This window comes from Heteronotia binoei, chromosome 1, assembly GCF_032191835.1.
Source record: "Heteronotia binoei isolate CCM8104 ecotype False Entrance Well chromosome 1, APGP_CSIRO_Hbin_v1, whole genome shotgun sequence".
NCBI classification, from domain to species: Eukaryota; Metazoa; Chordata; class Lepidosauria; order Squamata; family Gekkonidae; genus Heteronotia; species Heteronotia binoei.
In genome coordinates, this window is record NC_083223.1 from 162,552,669 (window position 1) to 162,578,381 (window position 25,713).

The window sequence follows — 25,713 nt, forward strand, 5'->3', positions numbered from 1 at the left end:
ACTTACAGATAAACACTGAACAACACCTGAACAACATACTCAAGACTGCTGCAGCACAGAAATTGTCTCCAGATTTTGATGCAATAATTCAGAGCAAGCGGTGTCAGTTATCAGAGACTGTTAAACAAAATATTGCAAATGTGCCAATGTTTTAAGCATGCATTATTCTAAGTTAAAAAATTCTTTAATTGTATTTGTCTGTGCTCTTTATAAAGTTTATACCTCCACAGCCTAGCATTATATTTTATGGCACACATGCCCTGGCCCGACAAGGTCTTATTTATATCAGATCTGACGTTCATAACGAAGTGTGTGTTGGCAGCTCTAACCAAACAGAGTAATTTTAGCTGTTAGCCATGGGTTTTGAGCACTGTAGTACCACATGTTTGCCTTCTGGTCAGGGCTGCAAAATGGTATTACAGTGCTTGGTTCTTTGGATGAAGGTGGAATCTGTGGGTGTCTGACTGTCCATAAAGCATTATCATGCAGGAAGTGTTAAACAAGCCACTGCATGTTAAAGATGTTACATGATTCTTCCAGAAGTCAACAGATTCAAACTATCTTCGCACTCATTTAAAAAATAACTCTAAAAATTTGGCTGTTACAAATATGCAAATTTTATTCAGAAGCTGAATTGAATATTGTCTATGCTTTGACATAGTAGTAAAATTCTTTATTTCAAGAAGCTTTGCTGTGTCAAATATATATATACATACACACACACACACACACACACACATATACATTAAAAACCTTTATTATGTATTTATTTTCCAATCCAGAATTGGAAGATGCTATAGTGGAAACAGAGACAGAACACACAGAGGATGTTCAGATACAGGTAAGGTCTATGAATACTTACTGTTTTAAGCTAGTGATCTCAGTCTATTGACAATGTTTCTTCAATATTTGTAAGCTGATGGAAAATGTTATATTCATTATACAAGGCACTTTAATGTTTCTTGCATCCTTCTGGAGAGGCTGGCTGATTGGGAGTGGAAAGCACCATATTCTGGTGGTTCTGCTCTTACTTGGCTGACTGATTCCAGAAGATGGTGCTGGGGGAGGAGGCCTGCTACTTGTCCCCATAGCATTTATGCTATTTTGCATTTACATTAACTACTGGGAGAGATTGCCCATGGATTTGAACTGTGAAACCACCAATAAGTAGATGATACCCAGCTGTTTCTCCTTATCAGTTGAAGAGGGTGAGTCTGTGGAAATCCTGAACAGGTGCCTGGAGAAGGTAATGTGATGAATGAGGGCCAGTAAACTGGAGGTCAGCCCAGGCAAGACTGAGGTACTGTCAGTCAACAACAAAGCTGCTCAAGGACTCAGCCTATTGTGGAGGAGACTGCACTCTTGCTGAAGGAGCAAGTTCATAGCTTGGGAGTGTTGCTGGATCTTGGCCCACAGTGTTACCCAAATTAGTATACTCAGGGCTTTTTTGAGGGGGAATGCACTGGAATGTAATTTCAGCTGACTTGGCCAGTGTTCCAGCTCAAAAACAGCTCTGGAAGGAAGCCATGGGCTCTTCCCTTCCCCAGCCTCTCCATTCAGAGCAGGCATGAAGTGCAGGTGAGGGGGGAAAGAAGGAAGGGAAAGAGGGTTGTAAAGGCAGCGCCACCTCAGAGCATAGACATGGACCATCCTCACAGCAGCAGCTGCCACCAGACATAGGGCTTTTTACAGTGGTGGTTCCTTGCCTTTGGAATGCCAACCACCATTGCTCTGTCCTGGCACCTGCCTTAGTTTTAGGTGCCAAGGCAAAACATTCTTTTTAACCTAGGCTTTTAGCTGAGGGGATTTATCTCTTAAGTCTGCATGCCAAGCATTTTATCTACATTAATTTAAGCTTTTCAGTGTGTATTTTATGCTTTGTTAATGCTCTGGCTTTTTAAATGGTGTTGACTTCTATTTTAGTGACTTGTTTAATGTAGTTATTTTTAAAGGATGTGTGTTATTCTTTTAGTTGTAAGCTGTTTTGAGCTAGTCTCTGAGCCATGTCTGTTTCAGAGAGAATCTGAAAGTGATCTAGGGTAGCTTTAGGAATAATCAAAATTTCTATTGTTTTACTAGTTTCCAGCAATTCTTAGAGCTACACTACTGGTTTCCTCTGGAAGTGACACAGAAACTCAGCCAGTGTCATGCCCGCCTGTGACCCTGCACTCAACCCTCCTGCTAGTTTAACAGGCTTAGTATGGTAACCCCAGGCAGGACTCAGCAGCTGGGCTTTCTCAGTCCTGGCTAGAGAACATAAGAACATAAGAAAAATCATGTTGGATCAGGCCAATGGTCCATCCAGTCCAACACTCTGTGTCACACAGTGGCCCAAAAAATTATATATATAAAGCCCACCTTGGTGGGGTAGGGCGGGATATAAATCGAATAAATAAATAAATAAATACACACACACACACACACACACACACTGTGGCTAATAGCCACTGATGGACCTCTGCTCGATATTTTTATCTAACCCCCTCTTGAAGCTGTCTATGCTTGTAGCTGCCACCACCTCCTGTGGCAGTGAATTCCACATGTTAATCACCCTTTGGGTGAAGAAATACTTCCTTTTGTCCATTTTAACCTGACTGCTCAGCAATTTCATTGAATGCCTACGAGTTCTTGTATTGTGAGAAAGGGAGAAAAGTACTTCTTTCTCTACTTTCTCCATCCCATGCATTATCTTGTCACCCCGCAGTCGACGTTTCTCCAAGCTAAAGAGCCCCAAGTGTTTTAACCTTTCTTCATAGGGAAAGTGTTCCAACCCTTTAATCATTCTAGTTGCCATTTTCTGCGCTTTTTCCAATGCTATAATATCCTTTTTGAGGTGTGACCAGAATTGTACACAGTATTCCAAATGAGACCGCACCATCGATTTATACAGGGACATTATGATACTGGCTGATTTGTTTTCAATTCCCTTCCTAATAATTCCCAGCATGGCGTTGGCCTTTTTTATTGCAATCGCACGCTGTCTTGACATTTTCAGTGAGTTATCTACCACGACCCCAAGATCTCTCTCTTTGTCAGTCTCTGCCAGTTCACACCCCATCAACTTGTACTTGTAGCTGGGATTCTTGGCCCCAATGTGCATTACTTTGCACTTGGCCACATTGAACCTCATCTGCCACCTTGACGCCCACTCACCCAGCCTCAACAGATCCCTTTAGAGTGCCTCACAATCCTCTCTGGTTCTCACCACCCTGAACAATTTAGTGTCATCTGCAAACTTGGCCACTTCACTGCTCACCCCCAAGTCCAAATCATTTATGAACAAGTTAAAGAGCATGGGACCCAGTACTGAGCCCTGTGGCACCCCACTGCTTACCATCCTCCACTGCGAAGACTGTCCATTTATACTCACTCTCTGCTTCCTATTAATTAGCCAGTTTTTTCAACCACAAGAGGACCTGTCTTTTTATTCCATGACTCTCGAGCTTTCTAAGGAGCCTTTGATAAGGAACTTTATCAAAAGCTTTCTGGAAGTCAAGGTAAACATGGTAATAACATCTATTGGGTCTCCTTTGTCCACATGTTTGTTCTCTCTCTTTGGTGGCACTTCCATCAGAGTTAGGTAGAATTTTCTAAGGTTACATAAGCAAGGAGAGTTAATAGAAAACCAAAGACCTTGTTCTGTCAGTTTTCTGTTAAATATGTAGCAATGGAATTACTGCTCATTCAGTAAGAAGCCCTGATTGCCTTTTGAAAATTTAATTGTTTTTTTTTTTTAATAGGAGAGGTTTTTAAGGCATGGCATATCACCCGGGTTTGATCTTCACAGTGGCCTTATGCTTGATATATACGTATACATATATATACAGTATATGCTTCCTATATATATATATATATTTTTTTTCTGGAATTTCCCTCTGTCCAAATTCATAGATAATGAAATAGAAACTGATTCCTCACTAACAGTTGCTCCGCCCCTGGGCTTCTGCTTTCACTGGCTCAAGTGATCAGTTCACCACCAGTTGCTGTGTGGGTGCATTTTGATCTGCGGCTCCCTCCAATTTCCCTCGCAACTTCTGGATCTAAAAAACAAACAAACAAAAAAACCAAGATCCAGTAGCCACAAGGTGAATTGGAGGGAGCTGCAAATCAAAATGCACCCATGCAGCATCAAATCAAAATGCACCCATGCAGGTGGGGTATTGATCACTTGAGCCGGTGAAAGCAGAAGCCCAGGGGCAGAGCATCTGCTAGTGAGAAATTGGTCTGTGTCTTTCAAGGTAATTCTCCTTTATGGCTACATAAGATAAGCCATGTTGGATCAGGCCAATGGCCCATCCAGTCCAACACTGTGTGTCACACAGTGCCCAAAAAACCAGGTGCCGTCAGGAGCTCCATCTGTGGGGTCAGGACACTAGAATCCCTCCCACTGTTGCCCTCCCAAGCACCAAGAATACAGAGCATCACTGCCCCAGACAGAGAGTTCCATCAATACCCTGTGGCTAATAGCAGAAGAATATTGTATCCCATATTCTTTCATTCCACCTGCTCTGTTTTCATTTCTGAAAATGGAAATTTGATTCCATTTCTGTATCCTTTTGTTACAGTCATACTCTTTTCTTGTAAAATTCTGAGTTTAAAGGCCTTTCTTTTTTCCAGAACAAAGATAGGGAGCCACCATTCAAATCAGAACTAACTTCCTGAGAATGTCCCTCAGCCATATACAGAAATAAAATTCAGTAGGTAAAATAAAGCCCATGACCCATTTTCACAGCATCATGACTTGGTGAAAGTGTAGATGACTGGGGAAGGCAATGGCAAACCACCCCGTAAAAAGTCTGCCATGAAAACATTGTGAAAACAACGTCACCCCAGAGTCAGAAACGACTGGTGCTTGCACCACCTTTACCTTTTTAAACCATAAATGCACTGTAGTATGTGTATTTCATTTTTGAAGTTTCCCATCCAAATTTAAGCAACATTTTTTCCATCTGGTTGTTGCTGTGGTCCAATTTCAGAAACTTTGCCATAATGATTGAGTTCTTAAGTATCTTGTTAACAGATAAGAATCTCCTTCACAGTCCAAATAATTGTCATCAAGAACAACTTATGAACCTCCCATGCCATAGTTTCCAGATGCATATTTGACTTTCAGTTGAAATTATGAGCTCTGGTAGGACGCAATGTACCTTTTCTGAATTTGGCAGTTCTTGGACACTGAAGACAGATTTATGCTGTAAGATCTATTGATCTGTTTTCCAAGAAAATTAAAAGAAATATGATGACTTCAGATATCTGTGTGCACAACAGATTTTGGAACATGTAAAAAACTTTTTAAAATATTTCATGGTTTGGCTAATATACTACTGCACATCTAGGTGTGGGAAAGATGCATTGATTTCAACAGAACACATGAGTAAGTCACTTACTAAATACATCTACACAGCTATACTTCCATGATAGTACACCATAGTAGTACTACAGTGGGGGTCAGTTGCATTTAAAAAAACATGTTTGAGTTCTTTTCACTTAAACTGCCTTCTTAAGATAGTGGCCCCAACCCAACTAAAGTTTGTGCTAATTATAATTTAAATCAATGGGATTTGTGCAATTTGAGTTTGATTAAATTTAGTTCAATTCAGGCCAATGAATCAATAGGAAGAATTAAACATTCCCACGTTATTACTTTTCCATAAGTAGTTCAGTAATTCATAAATGGATCCTACTTGCTTTCAAAAACTGTACAGAGCCTGTTTTCAAGCAACATGTTGCTATTACGCTGCAATCAGACATGATCACAGCTTTCTTGCTGCATTCATCAGTTCTCATTGCTCCATTCTCTGCCCACAGAGGATGATATATAACTTCCTGATGAAGCAGTAATTCGTAGTTATATTCAAATGCAAGTGCCTTGATAGATTGAAGTTTGTTTACTCTACACAAGCCACAATTCTAAACCTGAATTCCAGTTTAGAATCCCTGTTTGTGGGGAATAAAAAAACTTCAGCTGATAGATGCATGCACATTCATATATAATGGTGAATTGGTGCTTGATCAGACTGTGAGGCTTTACGTCTTTCTGTCATCTTCTTAAGTAGTTGCAAGTTCAGTCTTCGTACCTTAGATTTTTTAAAAAATAAATCTTTCAAGCATAGACTTAGGTCCTCTTAATTACAGGAAAAACCATGAAGACTTTAGGCCAGTAGGAGCATGGATATTTATGAGCAGCAGTGGAAAGCTTTAATCAGGCCTTGGATTCAGCAGAAGCTCACAGGAGCACAGCTCCTGAACCTTTCTGAGGGTTCTCCCTCTTCCTCCCCACCTTGTCCATTGAATAGTAGGTGCAGCTTCATAACAATCCCTGGATGAGTTCCACTACCTATTTTTCTACAAACCACCTCTGGCTTTAATTATGTACAGTGTATTGAAACTAAAGTAGACCAGACAGCTAACCAAGGCACTGAAGCAAATGTTCCAGCAAAAGATGGCGATGGTCAGGATGCATTCAAAGGGAATAGTCTGTAGAATCCCCACTAGATGGCAGTTGCAGATTCCTAAATGAGTTTGTAGTTCAAATTGTAGGTCTATTCCCTTGTAAAACTCAATGATGTTTCTCAATGAGCATAAATATTTATCTGAGTCAAGACATTGGTGCCTGGCTGAATTAGTGTTGTTCTGTCACAGCTAAGTCTGCATGATTAGTAACTTCTATTGAAGTCTTTCTAAGTTTGGAAAATAGCCATCATGTGTGCAGTTTGTGGAATATTGAAAGTAGGGTGCCCAGCTGCCTTCCACCCAGCATGAATACTTTATGGAAAGCATGTACATTCACACACAGGGAAATTGTTAACTGATTGGTGTTGGTACACGTGATATGGATTATAGTTTCTGTCTCTTATGCTAAAATAGAATCCTTGTTGTATACTGCTATAATTTGCAAGAATGCACAGTCATGGCTAGAAAGTAGCTGAGCAAAGATGCGTGCTGAGCAATTATGTGCCAGTGCAGCAAGAGTTGTAGTCAAACTGAAAAGTAGAAACTGTAGCATTTGTTGTTTGGCCTGATCTGCATACTTGCTTCTGCTGTGGTGGAAAACAGGCTGTGGATAGATCTTTCTGTATTCAGCTTCACATAGAATCGGTGCTATCTTTTACAAGTTATACTTTCTAGAGCCAATAATTAATGACTTAAATTAACAAGGCAAATATGCCACAATACACATTATATGTGTTGGGATTGTGTCCACTCTTAATATAATTATTTCATATTTCATAAAGCAGATTCATATGGAATACTGTACAGCTGAAAATATTTTTTTCAGTTCATTAAACTTTAGAGCAGGAGTGTCAAACTCATTTGTTATGAGGGCCAAATCTGACATAAATGAGACCTTGAGGTGCCGGGCCATGTTGGGCCGGGCCATGTCGGACCAGGCCATGTGTTTACTTATTTAAGATTAGGTAGCAGAGATAACACAGACAAACACAAATATATTTTTTTTTAAAACGTAAAACATACTTAAAACATTAGCACTCATTGGTCTTAGGGATGCTTTCTTTGTATTTCTCCCATAGGATCCAGGGACCTGGCAAAGGAAGCTCTGGCTCTTTCCTTCCTCAGAGGACTGGGGAGAGGAGCCTCAGCCAATGGAGAAAATAGAGGTTTTGCTCTGTAGCTCCTGAGCAATTGAGCAAGCCTTGCAAAGCAAGTTGTGATGCAGAAGGAAGCAAAAAAGAGGGAGAAGGAAGCAGATGACAGCCAGTTGCTCGGGGGCCTGATAGGAGTCCTCCGGGGGCCTGATTCAGCCCCTGAAGTGCATGTTCAACACCCCTGCTTTAGAGCATATCTCTCTTCAGGTTTCTGCTGGAGGCAACTCTGTTGAAGTCAAAGTTGAAGGGGAGGGATGGTGGCTCAGTGGTAGAGCATCTGCTTGGTAAGCAGAAGGTCCCACGTTCAATCCCCGGCATCTCCAACTAAAAAGGGTCCAGGCAAATAGGTGTGAAAAACCTCAGCTTGAGACCCTGGAGAGCCGCTGCCAGTCTGAGTAGACAATACTGACTTGGATGGACCAAGGGTCTGATTCAGTATAAGGCAGCTTCATATGTTCATATATGTTCAAATGAGGTTACTGCAGTGTTTGATCAGAAACTGTGAATTGGATTTATTTGGCCTTTACTAAACCAGGAAAGTGTAACATGGTGCCATAAGGATTACAACCATAAATATATAAGTTCTGGAACAATAGATTTTGAAGTACTCAGTATACCATCTAGTCTAGAGAGCCAGTTTGGTATAGTGGTTAGGTGTGTGGATTCTTATCTGGGAGAACTGGGTTTGATTCCCCACTCCTCCACTTGCGCCTGCTGGAATGGCCTTGGGTCAGCCATAGCTCTGGCAGAGGTTGTTCTTGAAAGGGCAGCTGCTGTGAGAGCCCTCTCAGCCCCACCCACCTCACAGGGGGTCTGTTGTGGGGGGAGAAGATATAGGAGATTATAAGCCACTCTGAATCTAATTCAGAGAGAAGGGCAGGGTATAAATCTGCAATTCTTCTTCTTCTTCTATCAGCTTCATGAGTTCTGTGTATACTCATGATGGTGATCCATGCTATGTTTGCTCAGGTTGGGTGGAAAGGCTTTAATTTTAATAAATCCTGGATATTTGGGGGTGGAACCTGGGCACTGAAAAAACTCCATGGTTTTTGAAAGTGCTAGAGTGTCCACATGTCACTCCTGTCCTCCCCTTTTTTTACTGGAAATGATGTTGGTGTGCTGGCATGATGCTGACACATGCTCCATCCCACCCACCCCCAATACCTCCCAAAGAACAGTGATGCTGAGAGGTTTCCCACTAGAACAGGAGGCCTGGCATCCCTATTTGGAATATGCCCCTGCAAGAAAACATCATAATACTAGTAAGAATATTTTTGACATATAATTGCTATACAAGAAAGAGGACGAGTAATTGTGTCTCGTAAAATCCCACCAGTATATGCTGGTTATTATAATTCTTTCAGAGCTATCATTTTGTTATCTTTGTGGCAGGGGAAGAAAACTGCCTATCAATGCTGATGTGCTGCTATACATGAATACCCCCTCTGATGGTTAGCCTCAGATACCAGTCCTTGCACAATATAGTTACACTCCCTTGGAAAGTTTTGAGGATCATTATAGAACTGATAATGTTTAATCAAATGTTGTATTCTTTGACAAAGAGAAGGAAACAATTACATTCACTTCCTTCAACAAACCTTGTTTAAAATTCTTTTTCTTGCTCTGAAGGCATCCTCCTTTTTATGCTTTATATCTGTGTTTGTCAATTTAACTTAGTAATAAAATTGGCAGAAATACATTTTCAATTATTTAGTGGTTATAGTTAAGATTCAAGGAAGTCTGTCCATAATTTTCCTTTATTTTCTACTTGTTAAATTCATACTGTAGAAATTACCCACATGGCAAGAGCATTTGAATTAGGAAAAATTGCTCTCAGATTAAAATTATTACTTCAAAAGCTTTTATTGCAAATCAAAGATCTTAGCCTCCCCCAGTGCTGTTGATATTACTGATATTATTCAGGTATCATACACTACTGTATGTAGTCCAGTTTATGAAGCTGGAGACCAATTATGTCCAGTTGGAAACCCTGTGTTTTAAATGATTGCATACTGTTTTATCTAATTGAATTGTTATTCATATTGATTGATATGTTTATTTTATGTTGTGATCCACCCTGAGCCCATTTGCAGGCAGGGTGGAATATAAATTTGAATAATAAATACTTAATAAATAAACTTTGATAACTAAGTTGCAGTTAAAAACATGGGGAATCCTCAGTGATGGAAGAGCAAATAGAAAGATATATTGCTAACTGAAGAAAATTTGTGGGCATATCACATGCAGTTCCATCCTGTGCATGTTTACTCAGAAGTGATTTCTGTGGGACTTATTTCTAACAAAGTACACACAATGGGACTATGGAACTTATTCCTAACTAAGTATACATAAGAACTCTAAAAGGGCTTCCTAACATTTTTAATCCTGTGGGTGGGAGTCCTTTTGCCCCCTTAAACAGGAGTTGAAGTAAAAAAAAAAAAAGACTTCCTCTGGTATTTAAAATGACATTCTTGCAGGTTGCAACTGATGTGTGACTGCAAGGGAAATGAGTTGGTCATCTAGTAAATTAACATATTATGTATTTTGGCCCTTAGTGTAATATGTGTAATATGGCCCTTAGTGTAATAGTGTAATATGTAACCAGGGCAGCAAGATTGGAGAAGGAGGGTATGGGCTACTATTGAACTCTCATTGCCCCTCATGGAACAACCCAGCTCCCTGGGCCTTAGAACTAGAATAAATCTTCCCCTCTGTTTTGCAAATGAAGCTCATGGCAAAAGTCATCAGGTTGCAAACTCTACCACATCTCTTTGAGTAAGACCATGGGTTTATCAAGGTCAGAATGTTCTCAACTCTTGAATGGCCAACATTCTTGGTGACATTCTATTTAGTACCATCCATTTTAATTTATTTTAGGCTTCTTCCCATATTAACATTTTTAAATCAAGAAGCCCTGTTTTAAAAAACATAAGTTTTAATAAGCATATAAGCTCAGCCCCCCTCCTCCATTTTTTTTGGGAGATTCAGTTCATAATTGGTTTTTGGAGATATTTATTCTAAGAGGTCACTCTTCCTGGAGTGAATATCTGTTTAAAGATATTTCCTTATACATTACCTGTGTTAAACTTAACACTAAATAACATCCTTGTTCTGATCAGTGTAAAATAAATGTGTAATAATATAGTGTGTATGTGAAAAGGCCCTTAAAATTTTAATGTGGGCAGTAAACATATTGGGATATTTGGTTAATATAGCAGAGTTTGCCCAGTCATAGAAGTGTGATGCTGTGTAGTAAAAAAAAATCTCCCAAGAAGTGTATTGCAAAAAAGGTAAACTAGTGTTTATTCAAGTAGATCCAGTTTACTTTCAGGTTCCAGTCAAACGAGAAAGAACTCTAATCTAAAGAGTATTTTCCCTATTACAAATGCCCAGCTAATGCAGCATCATGTGTGTGGAAGTATGAGGGCATTGTATATACAGGAGAAAGCTGTAGGAGACATGTGCCTGCATGGAAGGCAAAGTGAAGAGTGAGAAGGACAAAGAGGAGGAGCAGAAGGGGTCAGAGGGCAGTTCCTAGGTTAAGACAAAGAGAGACATCCTAAGGAGATAACACCTAAACACCCTTAGTGCCTCCCAGTGTCATTCCAACAAAACATGTATTGTCATAAATGTGGTAAAAGAAGCCATCAATATGATCTACTTTTGAAAACAGAAGTAGCTTAGTTTGATTATGTAGATATAGAATATTATTGCTGTTAAACTTTACAAGTTCTTGAAGGGTCCCATAGACTCTGATATTTGCCAACGTGGCCAAGAGATCAATGTTTAATTTTAATCAAACAAAAGGGACTGTCTTCAGTTAGAAATGCCATCTCATATGTGCCTTGTTTAATGATAATTTATTTTATGTTAGAATTGGTTGATATGGTATTATAAAATTAAAGGATGTGGGCAATCTAATGTTTTCCTCTTTGGCTGAACTCAGAGAAAAAAATCCATCTTTTCACAAACAAGATTTTTAGATAGTGTAAACTTAATTAATCTTTTTAGGGACATTCTAGAAGTTATCTCAAAAGCAGGCCAAATTGTATGTAGAAGGTCATCGTCTTGTTTTTCTTGAAACAATCCTTTCATCTCCTCAATGGGTGGATAGATGTAGAAAAATTACAAGAGGCAAGATGTTCTCTGGGAAAATAAAGACTTGGAAAAGATTTTGGGGTAAAAGTAAACTTTTCCAACCTATAACCAAAGCAAATAAATAGTTTTCCCCAAACAAATCCTACTAAAGCTCCTTTTGGCATGTTTTAGGACATTTAGCTCAAGGTTATATGCAATCAAATTGCATTGGTGTTTTTCAGCCTCTGCCTTTTTATTATCCAAATGTGTCAAAATTAATAGTCCCCTTACAATTGTGTAAAATTATTCACTTCAGTTGGAATCTACTATACACAGGTGACTGTGACCCCCCCTCTAACAGTTTCATAAAGACTAGACTTCTGGCACGTTTAACTGTAAAACTGTGGAGGGTAACATCCCTTAGCCACAATATGAAGATAGATTTTGGGATACTGCCTGCATAAAAACTTACTTGATTTCCTTATTGGCAATTTATTACTGAACTAAAAGAGGCAAAAATCCAACAGGAAGGTGCTTTTGTGAAGGAACTTTGATCTCCTATTGTACCTTTTTATTGTGTGGGCAGTAAAATTACGTTGGCCTTATATATCCAACTCTGCCTCTTATGCAGGCAGGCCAGAGACAACATAAAATGTGGAAAGCCCTTCATTAATGTGCATTGTTTACTGTTTTTACATTAATTTAAAGTGTCAGCCTATAAACACCAGCGTCTTTGTAAAAAGTCTTGTTTGCAGAACAAATTCCTACAAGTTTGTGGTTTTATAATCATTTTCTGATTATGGTTCCAGAAGAGTAATCGTGTTGTTTCAAAGTAACAAGATGTGCTGTGGTATTAGACACAGTTCCTGCCAATTTAGGAAGTGAGGTTAGATAGAGGTGGACATGGAGTAAGGGAAAAGTCAGTAACAAACAACATAAGGGACAGCAAGCCCAGAAGTCTGGAGGCTCAGCCTACCTTACTGAAAGCCTTTCTGGTGATCAGGGTAAGAGTAAATTGGATTGATTTCCCGAAAGTTCACTCTTTGGGCCCAAAATCAGGCCTATGTGACATGCAGGCTGAATCCTTGCCTGCATTCCCTGCTGAAAACTTGAATTCTAATATGTTGTACTTCTAAGAGTGAGGGAAAAACTACATACTACTTCTTGTCAAATAAGCTACTTAACAAAAAGGGTTCTTTTCTTATGTACAAAGTAAGAATAAAAGAAGGGACATGGTAGGCCCCTTTTGGGGACAGGAAAGTGAAATTGTAACAGGTGATGAAGAAAGGACAGAACTGCTCAATTCCTACTTTTCTTCAGTCTTCTTTTGTGAGGGAAATGGTGCTCAAGGGAAGGGAGTTGTAGCCTAGGATCAGCATAGGGGTAGTACATCACCCCACCTAGTTTCTTTAAATGAAACTAACATCCTCGAGGCCTGATGAATTGCATCCAAGGATACTAAAAGAACTTATGGATGTAATTTTGGAGTCTCTGGCCATTATTTTAGAGAATTCTTAGAGAACAGGTGAGGTGCCGGAAGATTGGAGGCAGGCAAATGTTGTCCCCATTTTCAAGAAGGGGAAAAAGGAGGATACGGGTAACTACCAACTCATCAGCTTGATGTCTATACCTGGAAAAGTTTTAGAACAAATCATCAGTCAGTCAGTCCTGAAACATTTAGAAAAGGTGGCTGTGATCACTAAGAGCCAGCATGGGTTTCTCAAGAACAAGTTATGTCAGATTAATCTTAACTCCTTTTTTGTGAAAGTGACTACCTTGCTGGATCAGGGGAATGCTTTAGACATAGTTTATCTGGATTTCAGTAAGGCCTTTGATAAGGTTCCACATACTGTTCTTGTTGACAAGTTGGTAAAATGTGGTTTGGATCCTGTTACTGTTAGGTGGATCTGTAACTGGTTGACAGATTACACCCAAAAAGTGCTTCTGAATGGTTCCTCATCCTCTTGGAGAGGAGTGACAAGTGGAGTGTCCTGGGACCTGTTTTGTTTAATATCTTTATAAATGATTTGGATGAAGAAATAGAAGGAATGCTTATTAAATGTGCAGATGATACTAAATTGGAAGGGGTCACAACTATCATGGAAGGCAAAGTCACAGGATACAGGATGATCTTTACAGGCTGGAAAACTGAGCTAAAACTAATAAAATGAATCCAATGCATAATTACAGGATGGGGGACACTTGTCTTGGCAGTAGTATGTGCAAAAAGGATCTAGGGGTCTCAGTGGACCATACACTAAGGAAGGGTTGCATCAGTGCTTGGTTCTTGTGACCCTTTCTTACACTTCCAGGGAAATGCTGATTGCCAGTTTGGGGTCAGTCAGCAATTTTTCTCCAGGCCACTTTGGCAAGGGATCCTGGAGGATTTTCCCATCTTCTGAGCATGGAGTAGGGGCCACTGGTGATGTATGTGTGTGGGGTGTGGGGGAGGTATTTGTGAATTCCCTGCATTGTGCAGGCGGTTGGACTAGACGACCTTCCAACTCTATGATTCTGTGTAGAGCTTTTTTCCTCTGGCACTAGGCACTTTTTGGCTTCTGGAAAGACAACTCAACATGTGTGAGTGCCTAGTGCCAGAGGAAGTTCACTCAGCTGTGAAAAATTGACTCCACAGCAGACAAAGAGGGGTTCAAACAGGAATATCCAAGAATAGGTGAGTGTCCAATGCCACCCTGGCTATTTCAGGGTGTTTTAATGTGCTCAAAACAACATACTGTTCAAGCATAATGTGCCATTTTCTCATAAGCCTTGGTGTAAGAAATGCCCTGCTTCTCAAGTAAAGCTGACTGTATTCTGTGGAAATTCAAGACACCTGATTTCTAATGTCTTTCTGACTTTAGATGTCCAGGAGTACATGTATCTTGAGCGTTTGGTGTTTGAAGCCTTGATGATTTATTGTACATCCATCAGCATTAGTGTTGGCTGCCATTATGTCTTGTTTTCTCTTTGGTGTCTTTAAGAAAAAGAACCACAAGTGGATGTTTAAACAAAAAGAACTGATTTTAATTAAAAACTTAATGAGTGAGAAACTGGCACAAAATACTGTAATTGGAGAAATAAACTAAGTTGTCCTTTAGTCTTGTTCCATTGTACTCTTTAGAGCCCTGGGTAGTTGTCCTTTGGCTAGTTTTGAACATTACAAGCTAAAGTGGCTCCAGTGGTAAATGCAGGCTTAGTTTGGCCTGCTTATATCCTGTGATTTGCTCCAGGGAACTGAGTCTCAAACAACTAATGCATGTATATTAATAAATCAAAATTAGCTCTGCTTTTACAGCAGAACCACACATGAGTCTTCTCCCCAGATTCTTTTGGACACAGACAAATCTGTATGAAATAAACTGTCTTGTAAACTTGGTGAAACCCAGACTGCACTGAAGACAAAAGGCAAATCTCAATTACTGTGTAAATTATTATTGCATTATGAGTCACTGGATTTGGCTTCTACCAGGAATATAATGAATCCACAGACGTTTGATTAGGGCTATCATTTCTTTAAAACTTAGTGCTACTACCTCTTATTTTTGCAGAACGAAGTAGGAAGAAGTAAATATGGTATTTGCATCAAGTTTACAAAAAGATATATGCAGGCTTTATTTTGGGCAGGAGCTCACAGAAGTAGAGCTCCGGAATTTCTAAATTTTATTGTGCTTTCTTACTGCCCCTTCCCCCCAATATTGCTTCTGGACTCCATTGTTCAAATCTCCTGTGAGAATTTTGCTGAACTCTAAGATTTAACAAACTTTCTAATATATTCCCCCACAAAAATGGAAAAAATAACAAAAACATATAAAGCAGACAGATGAAAATCTTCATCATACCACTGTGGCCACATAGGAGAAAGTAATTTAAAAAGTATGATGGGACTGCGGTTTTATTATGAGTTATAATTCAAGAAGCATTTTAAGGTAGATGCTGAGTTGATATAATTGAGTACATCTTACAGTGAAGTCAGGGGTGTGTGGCATATGCAAATGAGTTGTGCTAATGAGCTCTGTCACCTCTTTTTCTACAAAATGACCCCTGGGTATATGGAAAAACTGCTAGGGTGCAAAAAAGGGAGTGGAGAAAGAAATAAATCCACCTAGGAATCCAAAATTTATTATAGCTTTTTAATATATGTTTTTGTGGTATACCTAATGGCATGTGTGTGTGCCGGGGGCGGGGGGAGTCATGTCTATGCTACCTTGGTCACTGGTAGCTGTGAAAGTTTCCTGTTTAACTTGATTTCCTCCCTCAGGATGGATGGGATTATATTTTCATGTGGCAAGAGTCCCTGTAGCCCTTTCATTTCTAAAGTGCTTAACAAAAACTGTAAAAGTTGTGACCTTCATCCTCAAATATTGATAGTGTCTATTGATTGTATTACCTTGCCTGTGTCGCTCTCTTTGTCATTGGATCTCTATTACAGGTTCAAGCAACTAATATTTCAAAGTGAATGTATGAAGTATCTTCAGTTCAGTATGGATATGTCATTGTGCTTTAACTTTCACAGTTTACTAACATGTTCAAATGAATGACCAGGTGATATGTTTGAATTCTGTGTCTGCACTCTCTCGCTATACTGCTGTTTCTGCATATAACCTTATCTTATCCTTCTTGTAGGCGGATGTTGTAATGAAATCAGAAGAACGTGCAAATGAAATTCAGAGGCTTGAGCAGACCATACAAGATCTGAAATCAAAAATAGCAGAGTTAGAGAAACAGTTTCCAGCAGCTGAGTTGCCAATTTCCTCTAGAACTCAGTGGAATGAAATCAAGCAGCCAACTTCTGAAGGGCTCTCTGATGCAGGACTTCATAAAGAAGAACCATGTACTCTATCAAAAACAATAACTGCGAAATCAGTGCAGACTTCACCAACAGAAAATTGTTTAATACACACAATGCCTTCAGCCAGCACACTGCCACAACTTCTCCAAGGGGATGCAAGTCAAGGGCCAACTCAACCATTGCCAACACTTGAGCCACAAACTACCTTTTGCTCAGAAATATCTTTAGTTCTCTCACCAAAACGGATTTCAGTACAGTTGGATGTTGCCCAAGAAAAACCTTTGCCACAGCCTTCAGGACTAGATGCTAATTTATTACCTTCCGAGGAATTTGTATCATCCCATCCACCTCTAAATACTGAGAGTATTGCTTGCAGTGAATATTCCCCATCCTTAACTTCTCATCCCAGTTCCAGCTTCCCCACTGGACTATCTAGTTCCCTGCCTGGAGCAGGTGACCTTTTTTTAACTTCATCTGGTTCAGGTGTAATGCCTCTACCTCCACCCCTTCCTGCCTCAGGATACCCCCTGTCTTCATCTTGCATAATACCACCTTCTGCCCCACCATTGCCGAGTGATGGTATTCCTCCTCCTCCACCTTTGCCTGAAATGGGCATGCCTCCTCCTGCCTCTGCTGTGTGTTTTGGGGTTATCCCTCCTCCACCTCCTTTGCCCATGGACATTCCACCTCCACCATGTTTTTCTGGAATGAGAGTGCCACCCCCTCCAACTTTGCCAGAGGTGGCTATTCCTCCTGCACCACCGCTGCCTGGTATGGATGGTCCACTCTTTTCCTCCCTTATTCCTGGAACACAGATACCTGCTACATCCCTGCCTTTGGTAAACATTGGATTGCCACCACCACCACCTTTACCAGGAATGGGAGTGCCACCACCTCCACCTTTGCCAAACATGGGGGCACAACCTAGTCCCCAGCCATTCCTGGGAATGCCACCCCCTCCCCCACCTCCACCTTTGCCAGGCATGGGTTTGCCACCCCCTCCCCCACCTTTGCCTGGGGCAGGAGGCCTCCCTCCTCCCCCACCTTTGCCAGGCATGGGTGTTCCCCCTCCTCCCCCACCTTTACCTGGTGCTGGAACTCCTCCTCCTCCCCCACCTTTGCCTGGTATGGGTGTGCCACCTCCACCGACTGCTAGCCTTCCACAAGTTTCTGGGTTTCTTCAAGCTCCCTTACCAACTGGTTTATTTTTAATGGGGATGAACCAGGAAAAAGGGAGCAGAAAACATGCAATAGAACCTTCTCGACCAATGAAGCCTCTTTATTGGACAAGAATTCAGCTACATAATAAAAGGTAATACAAACAATGGAAATGTTGGGTTGGTTTCTTTTAAGTTTTTCTAATAAAACTGTGTCATTAGGGTTGCCAGCTCTGGGATGGGAAATACCTGAAGGTGGAGCCTGGGCGGGGTGAGGTTTGAGGAGGGAAGGGACCTCAGCAATATATAATGCCATAGAATAGATCCTCCAAAGCAGTTATTTTCTTCAAGGGAACTGATCTTGGTTCTCTGCAGGTTAAATGTAATAGCAGGAGATTCCAGGTTACACCTGGAGGTTGGCAATCCTATGTGTTCTAGAATAGCTGCATTGAAACAAACAAACAAAAAATCCCTAAACCATACCACTATAATTTGTATCTCTGGCACTAGGAATAATCATGTTTAATATTCGTTATTAGTTTGTATGCCATTCTGAGAGAACACTAGAAAGCTTCCCCCCCCCCCCATGTGGTGTTTCAGTACAGCAATGCTTATTGTGTTTCTCTCTGAATTAAGTATAAATCTAACATATGTATATTTTCTGAATTGTTTTGTGAAAATTTGTTCATCAAAAAATGGTGAGACAAAGACAATGGTCTCTTGAGCAGCCAGTTCACATATGTGGAAACAGCACCAAATCCTTCCACTGCAATCTTCAACTGTCTTACATGTTTCCATGACTTCCATGCAAAAAGCATTAGGTGACTAGTTTAACACACACTGGGTTATGGACATAAGAAACCTGGATGAGGATTGCATTAAAGGAATGGAGTGGTGCAGCTGCTGCATGTCTGAACCGACCCTAATGACATTAAGAAAGGCTTTGTCTCTCACAGTATTTTGCAATGCAGAAGTCTTGCTCTTGTCAGTAGGGAAGGAGACTGGCAGAAGGGCAGACTTGGGGAGAAGAATTGTGCGCACAGCAGAGGAGTCTAAGGGCTGGCCTACCTATGCAGTAGAATGAAGTGGCAGAATACTGAGGAGGTAGTATACTGCCCTACTTGAGACTACCACAAAGCAGTTCCATTTTTGCTTGCCCCTCCATATATTTAAAACACACTTATCAAAAAAATCACTTTAAGGAGAAAATTAGTACTTGTTTTGTGGGGAAGTATTCTAATCCAGGCCTTTCCCTGATGTGTTACTTTTCCACTAGTAAGGAACCTTTAAAAAAATGCAGTAGGGCATTTTTTAAAGTTATCCCTCACCTGTAGTCTCAAGTGGGGAAGTAGACTCTACCACCTTCTGCCTCACTTCCACTGTATTCTGCTGCAGGCCTTAGACAGATCAATTTGGATACCTCCAGTCTTGATATAGACAAGGAATGTGTGTTGGGAAGGCCAGTGCTTAATCTGAAAAATCAGAGATGCCAGGCATTAAACCTCCATGAAAGCCATGCCCTCTGATTATTTTCTGTCCTTGAATTCCAGAAGAATGAGAACAAGCCTGTGTAAGGATTGCTGTCTTTTTCCTTATTGCAGTTTTTAGAAATTGCTCCCCCAACTGTTATCAGTAAAAGGGGAGGAATTAACCCCTCAATTTCCCAGTTTTGCAATCCAGTCTTCCACCCACCTAGCTTCTTTTTAATGTTAAAGAAAATATTGGGAGCTCCTATCATTATTGTGTGCCACTGTGGAATTTTGCCACAAGAGCTTTGCATGTTCTCATAAGCTTTATTGCTGTTTAGAAAGGACTGGGTCATGGCATCAAAAACAATCCTAATGGCATCTAAATCCTAATGATTCCAGTAATTTCACATAATGGGATTGTTAGTTGACAAGCAGAGTTTAGACGGATGTACTAAGTACCTACTAAAGGATGCTAGATTTGCCTAAATGAATGAGCAGGTAGTGTTAGATAGGAACCACCATGAAAGCCATGTCCTCCATGAAAGCCAAGCCTATATTAGCTAAGTGGGAGAAATCTTTGTGGCTATATTCACTCTTGCAGAAGTCCCTGTTCTGTTCCTGCTAAGTTTAACAGAATCACTGTGCTCAGGATGAGAGAGTACTTGCTCAGGATCATTTGGGGAAGTTTCAAACGTGTTCAGAGGCCCATATATACTTACACTCCCCTACTGTCTTAGTATCCGCTTGGATTCATGTAAAGCACACATGAGCAGTGTAGGCATGCATGTTGTTGGATGTTTCTGATGTTGCAATTGCATGCCGTCAGATCCTTGAACACTAAATGCAATAAAGGTTAGATTTAAGCACATCCAGTGTTCATTTTCATCCTCATCCCTCTATCTGAAAATTGAGTTTGTAAAATTTGAACTTTGCTTTCTAAGGTCCGACTCTCTTACTCTGACACAGTAACTAAATGTCTTTTCAAGTCAAAGTTCTAGGATTTAAATTCATTAGTATCCTGCCCTCAACTTACTTCAGAGGTATGTGAGGCATTCCTTGTATGAGAAAGGCAAAGGATTCTAGTAACTCTAACTGAAACTCTTTGTAAGTGAAATCAGGAGATAGTGTTTCATTGTGAAAAGAGAGGTCTGGGGCTCAGATGTGCCTGAAATGTGCCTCAGATGTTGATCCTTTGCTTTTAACTCCTTAATGTGTGTGGTCTGTCAAAGTGGAGACAGGGCTGGCCAGTTGGCCAAGTAGGCAACTGCCTAGGGTGCACCGGTGCCACAGAGGCAGGTGGTGGGCACCCCCTTCCCACTCATGCCTTGCTGCACCACACTGCCATCCCTGCTCAGCCGCTTTGGCACAGACTGCTTCAGCACTGTGCTCCGGCACAGACCCGGGAAGGCTGAGTGGGAGGGGCAGACTTGTGCTCACCTTGGAGATGCTCAGAGCAGGCTCCAAGACAAGTGCACCTGCCGTGCTGCCATCCCCACTCAGCCCCTTCTGAGTGAGGACAGTGTGGCACTCAGAGCGGCACTCAGAGTACCGCCATCCCCACTCAGCCCCTTCTGGGTCTGTGCTTTGGCACAGACCTGGGAAGGCTGAGCAAGGGCGGCATGGGGGTTGGCACACTCACCTTGGAGGTGCTTGGAGCAGGCTCAGAGTATCTCTGAGGCTAGTGCATGTGCTGTGCCACCATACTCACTCAGCTGCTTCTGGGTCTGGGAAGGCTGAGTGGAGGCTGCTGAGTGGCACATGCCCCTTGCCTGGGGTGCCAAAAACCCTGGTGCTGGCCCTGAGTGGAGGACAATACAGAGGTATGCTACTTATCTGGAGAGCCAGTGTGGTGTAGTGCTTAAGAGTGCTGGACTAGAGTCTAGGAGACCCAGGTTCAAATTCCCCTCATGCCATAGAAGCTTGCTGGTGGCCAGTCAAACGCTCTCAGCTCTAATCTACCTCACAGCTGTTGTGAGGATAAATTGGAGGAGAGGAGAATGATACAAGCTGCTTTGGGTCACTGCTGGGAAGAAAGGTGGGGTATAAATGAAGTAAATAATAATATATAAATAAATTATATTATTGCTTACACAGATCCTCTCCAAGTTGAAAACAGGTTCCAGGGCTGAGCCCTATCAGCAGGGAAAAGGCACAAAGATAACTGTTTAGAAATAGAGGGTGCAAGGGATGATTCTATCTTGTAATAGTGCTTTCTTCCCGTGACACAATGTGTTGCTGTGGCCTGTGTGTGACCATGCTGTCTCTGTGTGTGATTATATGCATGGGAGTGGTTTTCAGAAAATTAATTGGACATCCTTTGAACAATACAAAATGAAGTTCTGTGTTTAACTTTTGCTGTGTCCTATACTGTGCGCATGATTCCCTCCCTCCATTTCTCTTGCCTTCTGACAGACTCCCCCATACCTGATCCCTCTTTCTCAAGTGGGGAAGATAAGAGCTGGTAAGCACACAGTAAGAACTATGCTACTAATGACTTCTTTTCAAGAGAGAAAGATGGAAATTCTAAGAAATTGAGAGAGACAGTAACTTTTTTTGATGCAAATCAGTTTCAAACGTGGTCAAAAACACCATGAGATGTGCACTGATTATTAATGTCTGTGATGGTATTTAGAGCTCCTTTCAGTAGTAATGGTTAGAATACATACTGTCTGTGATGGAACTGTTTTATTTTTATTCTTCTTTTACACTTCTTCAGTTTAATTTTATGTTATTTTTAACTTGCAAATAATTGTTTTCCAGACCACAATCATTTTCTTGACTGGTGTCATAATAGCCAGCAGGCAGATGTGCTTCTTGTTTAATTTCATAGATAGCTGTTGATACTATAACATTTAAATACACACATAATCCAAGCGAACAGTAATATGTAATACTGTAGAAAATAATTACAATGTACATTCTTATATATGTATAAGTAGGGGTGATCAATATTTTAGTTTCTTTTTCTTTTGAGGAGTCTGTTACAACTAGAAAAGAATGAATGCTCTTTTTCAGTACACAAGTTTATTATTCATTATCTATCTTTATTCCACCATTTTATAAATATTTAGTTTGACATTGCCCTACATAGGTCTTTTGCTTAACTTTAGAGATTCTAGTGCTTCACTTGTGTGGGAAAAAATTGAAGAGCCTTCCATAGATTATCATGAATTTGAAGAACTGTTTTCTAAAACAGCTGTTAAAGAGCGGAAGAAACCCATTTCGGACACCATTGCAAAGACAAAGAACAAGCAGGTGAGTACTCAGTAGCACTGTGTTTTTATTAGTTTGTTGCAGACAAGTATTTGTAGGAACTAGTTTGGTGTAGTGGTTAAGAGCAGTGGACTCTAATCTGGAGAACCAGGTTTGATTCCCCACTCCTCCACATGCTTTTGCTGGTGTGACCTTGGGTCAGTCACAGTTCTCTCAAGAGCAGTTCTGGGAGAGCTCTCTCAGTCTCACCTACCTCACAGGGTGTCAGTTGTGGAGAGAGGAAGGGAGAAACTATTGTAAGCTGCTCTGAAACTAAGTGAAGGGTGGGGTATAAATCCAATCTCTTCTACCCATCTCTTCTTCATATTAACTAAAGTTCCTGAAAGGAAGAAGGCAGCAGGGGAGAGGTGTAGCTTGGTCCTCTGTAACATACAGCTGGTACATGTAGGGATGTGTAATAAACAGATGGTGTACCTGAGGAAAAAGGAAGACCAGGCAAAGGATTCTGATAAGGCTGACGTGTGGGAGGAAGAAAAGTTAAATGGGTAGACAATTAGGGCATGAAGTCAAGGGCATGGGGGCAGAGGAAGAGAGAGAACTTTTTTCAGCTGCAGCCTATATTCAACTTCAGGCTTCAGTAGTCACCATGGGAATTTACTGTGGGTTCATCTTATGAGACACTGTGTAAAGGTATGAACATATATGAACATATGAAGCTGCCTTCTACTGAATCAGACCCTTGGTCCATCAAAGTCAGTATTGTCTTCTCAGACTGGCAGCGACTCTCCAGGGTCTCAAGCTGAGGTTTTTCACACCAATTTGCTGGGACCCTTTTTTGGAGATGCCAGGGATTGAATGTAATGCTTGCAGCATAGTAAACTGTGTAATTAGAAGAAACTAGTTGAGTTTTTCCCATTATTAATATTGGTTGGAGGATTGTGCTTTTTAAAAAAGAAACAAAATATTTTCTACACAGACATAAGCTTTTAATATTGGCTTGATTTGAGGACCAGCAGCCACTACCCCACATTAAACCATCCTCTCCATCTGGTTTTCTCCAACTGCAAACAGTCTGACCTGACAAGAAAAGCTTGCTGAAGGTATAAGTGATCTTCCCCCCCACACTACATTAGTGCTGACTTGATTGATTGGAATGGGCCTTTATTTTAATTACCAAAAGAGCAGCTAGCATATAAAGTCTGCAGAGACAGGGTTTTAATACTGTATAACACTGCTAATAAAGGTGGATTCAGTTCTCCCTTTGGTATATGTTCCTCTTGGTGAGATTTTACCTCAGTCTTTGACATTAAATATATTAAGCTGCCTTATTTTTAGACCATTGATTTGTGTAGCCCACTATTACCTACTCTGATGTGTAGTGACTCCCCAAGGGGTACCGATCGTAGTCTTCGAGGAAGGCTCCAATGGCGATACTTGGGAGAAAAAGAGGAGGAGAGATTTCTTCACTGCAGGCAAAGCCAGACCAACACACCTCTCTAACCAAAGTGCCTGTGTAGTGATGTTTTCCACATTGCATGAGGGATCTATGTGAGAGAACAAAAGGAGGCCAGAAGTGTGTCTTACTTGTGTAAGCCAAAATGCCCTCAATAGAGGTTGGGGAATTGACAGGTGGGCAACTTTGGCTCAAAAAGGACCTAGAATCTATGTATACAGTATTCCACTTCCAGAAATTATTGCTAAATTTACCAAGGACTCTAATTAAGTAAAACAATTATGCATTTATTACAGACAAATATAGACACACATACAAGACAATAACATACATACAGACCTATTAAAAATAGAGAAAAATATATAGAGGTAACATAAGGATGGACAAACAGGGTGATAATTACCGTTCGTAGTCTTCGAGCAAGGCTCCAATGTCGACAAACTAGGGCGATGGGGGAAGGGACCTTCAACTGATCAGGAATTGGGGATGTATATAAACAGCAGGAACATGGTACTGCTAGATGCACACCTGTGGGGAGTTGGGTCAGTGGTTATAAGGACTACCGAGCCCTTTGGGGATGGGAGGTGCAGGGGCGGATGACAGATGGTGACCTCAGAAAAAGGGGAGGTTCTGCAATGACCATAAGGGCTGGACTTTTGCGGTGTCCAATGGCCAGTTTATTGGGGGCACTTGATTGGGTACCCATACCTGGCCAATGAGCATACCTGACCCTGGTTACCTGATTGGGCCTTCAGGTAACAATGGGAAAAGGGGGAGGCTCCAGGGTGACCATTAGGGAAAAGAATGAGTAAAATTATTGGGGTGGAAGGGATTAACAAGCTATCAAAACTTATCTAAAAGGTGACAATAGATGGCCAGATTGCTACCTAAGATAACACCCAATCTATACAAAGAAGCTTGGCTCTAGATGAAGATGTTCTTCCTCTTCTTCTCTACTGGCACCATCCTTTGTCTTGGGTTCCGTTGGACAAAAGCTTAGGCAGTCTGACAGGATCCACGCCTAAGATAAGCTTGATTGCCTTATGCCTAAGTGACAGGTGTTGAGTATGTGAACGTCTCGCTTCGCTGTTATGGAGTCTGGCACTGCAGGAAGATAGTTGCTGATGATGTTAGTCTACCAACATGGATTTCGTGGTCAAGGCCGGAAACGGCTGAGATGGTGCGCACATGGAGTGGCTGGAAACCCATCTGTCCTCCTGGTTAGCACTCTTCCAGAGATACCGAGTGCTGCTGAAACATTGTGGCAGTTACTACTCACATAAGTCCCTTACATTTTGGTAGACAAAACCCATGTTTTCCTGGCAGATGTGTGTGAGTTGAATCACCTGGCAACCAAACGGGTAACTACAATGTTCCGAAATTAGGGGTCTTTTTCTCACACTTGGACCAGCAACACAGAGGCAACCCATTGGGGCATCAGGTATTTCTTTTATTTGTGGCCCATGGTTGTGTTGCAGGGATCACTGTAAGAACAAATCCTGAAGAGTATGGCCCTCTGGCAGGGTCCTTAGAGGTGGACTAGGGATTGATAGGAGCAATGGGATGCTGATGTCTAATGAAGACACACTAGGTGATTAACAGGGGTTTGCAATGGCTGGGAAAATTCCACTTTTAGTTTTTATAACTGTGAGCTGGATTAGAAGGAGTTATACATTGAAGACTGGATGTAACTTAGTGAAACTTTATGAAAACAAGCACTATTGCGTGTCAAAAATGAAAGGGAAAGGTTTTCAGAACCTGCTAAATACTGAGTCCAATGATTGATAAGCTCATTATTCTTGATTAATCCTGAGTACAGAACAGCACTGAATATCTGAAAAGATCAAGAAAAAGTTAAAGATTCTAAGGGCTGAGCAGGAAGTGAGAATAAATATGTATGATTTTTTTGGACCCTGCTTCCCCTTCCTGAGTTATAACAACTGAACAA

General features: G+C 41.0%; 1 protein-coding gene across 1 annotated transcript in view; it reads left to right on the forward strand.

The window, feature by feature from the left end:
- The window catches only part of FMN2 (formin 2), a 439,054-nt gene that overhangs the window by 108,185 nt on the left and 305,156 nt on the right, over nucleotides 1-25,713 (forward strand). Inside the window, exons 5-7 of the mRNA XM_060243494.1 lie at nucleotides 783-841; nucleotides 16,308-17,785; nucleotides 22,210-22,354. Coding sequence (XP_060099477.1) covers nucleotides 783-841; nucleotides 16,308-17,785; nucleotides 22,210-22,354 — 1,682 coding nt within the window. The remainder of the gene's footprint in view (nucleotides 1-782; nucleotides 842-16,307; nucleotides 17,786-22,209; nucleotides 22,355-25,713) is intronic.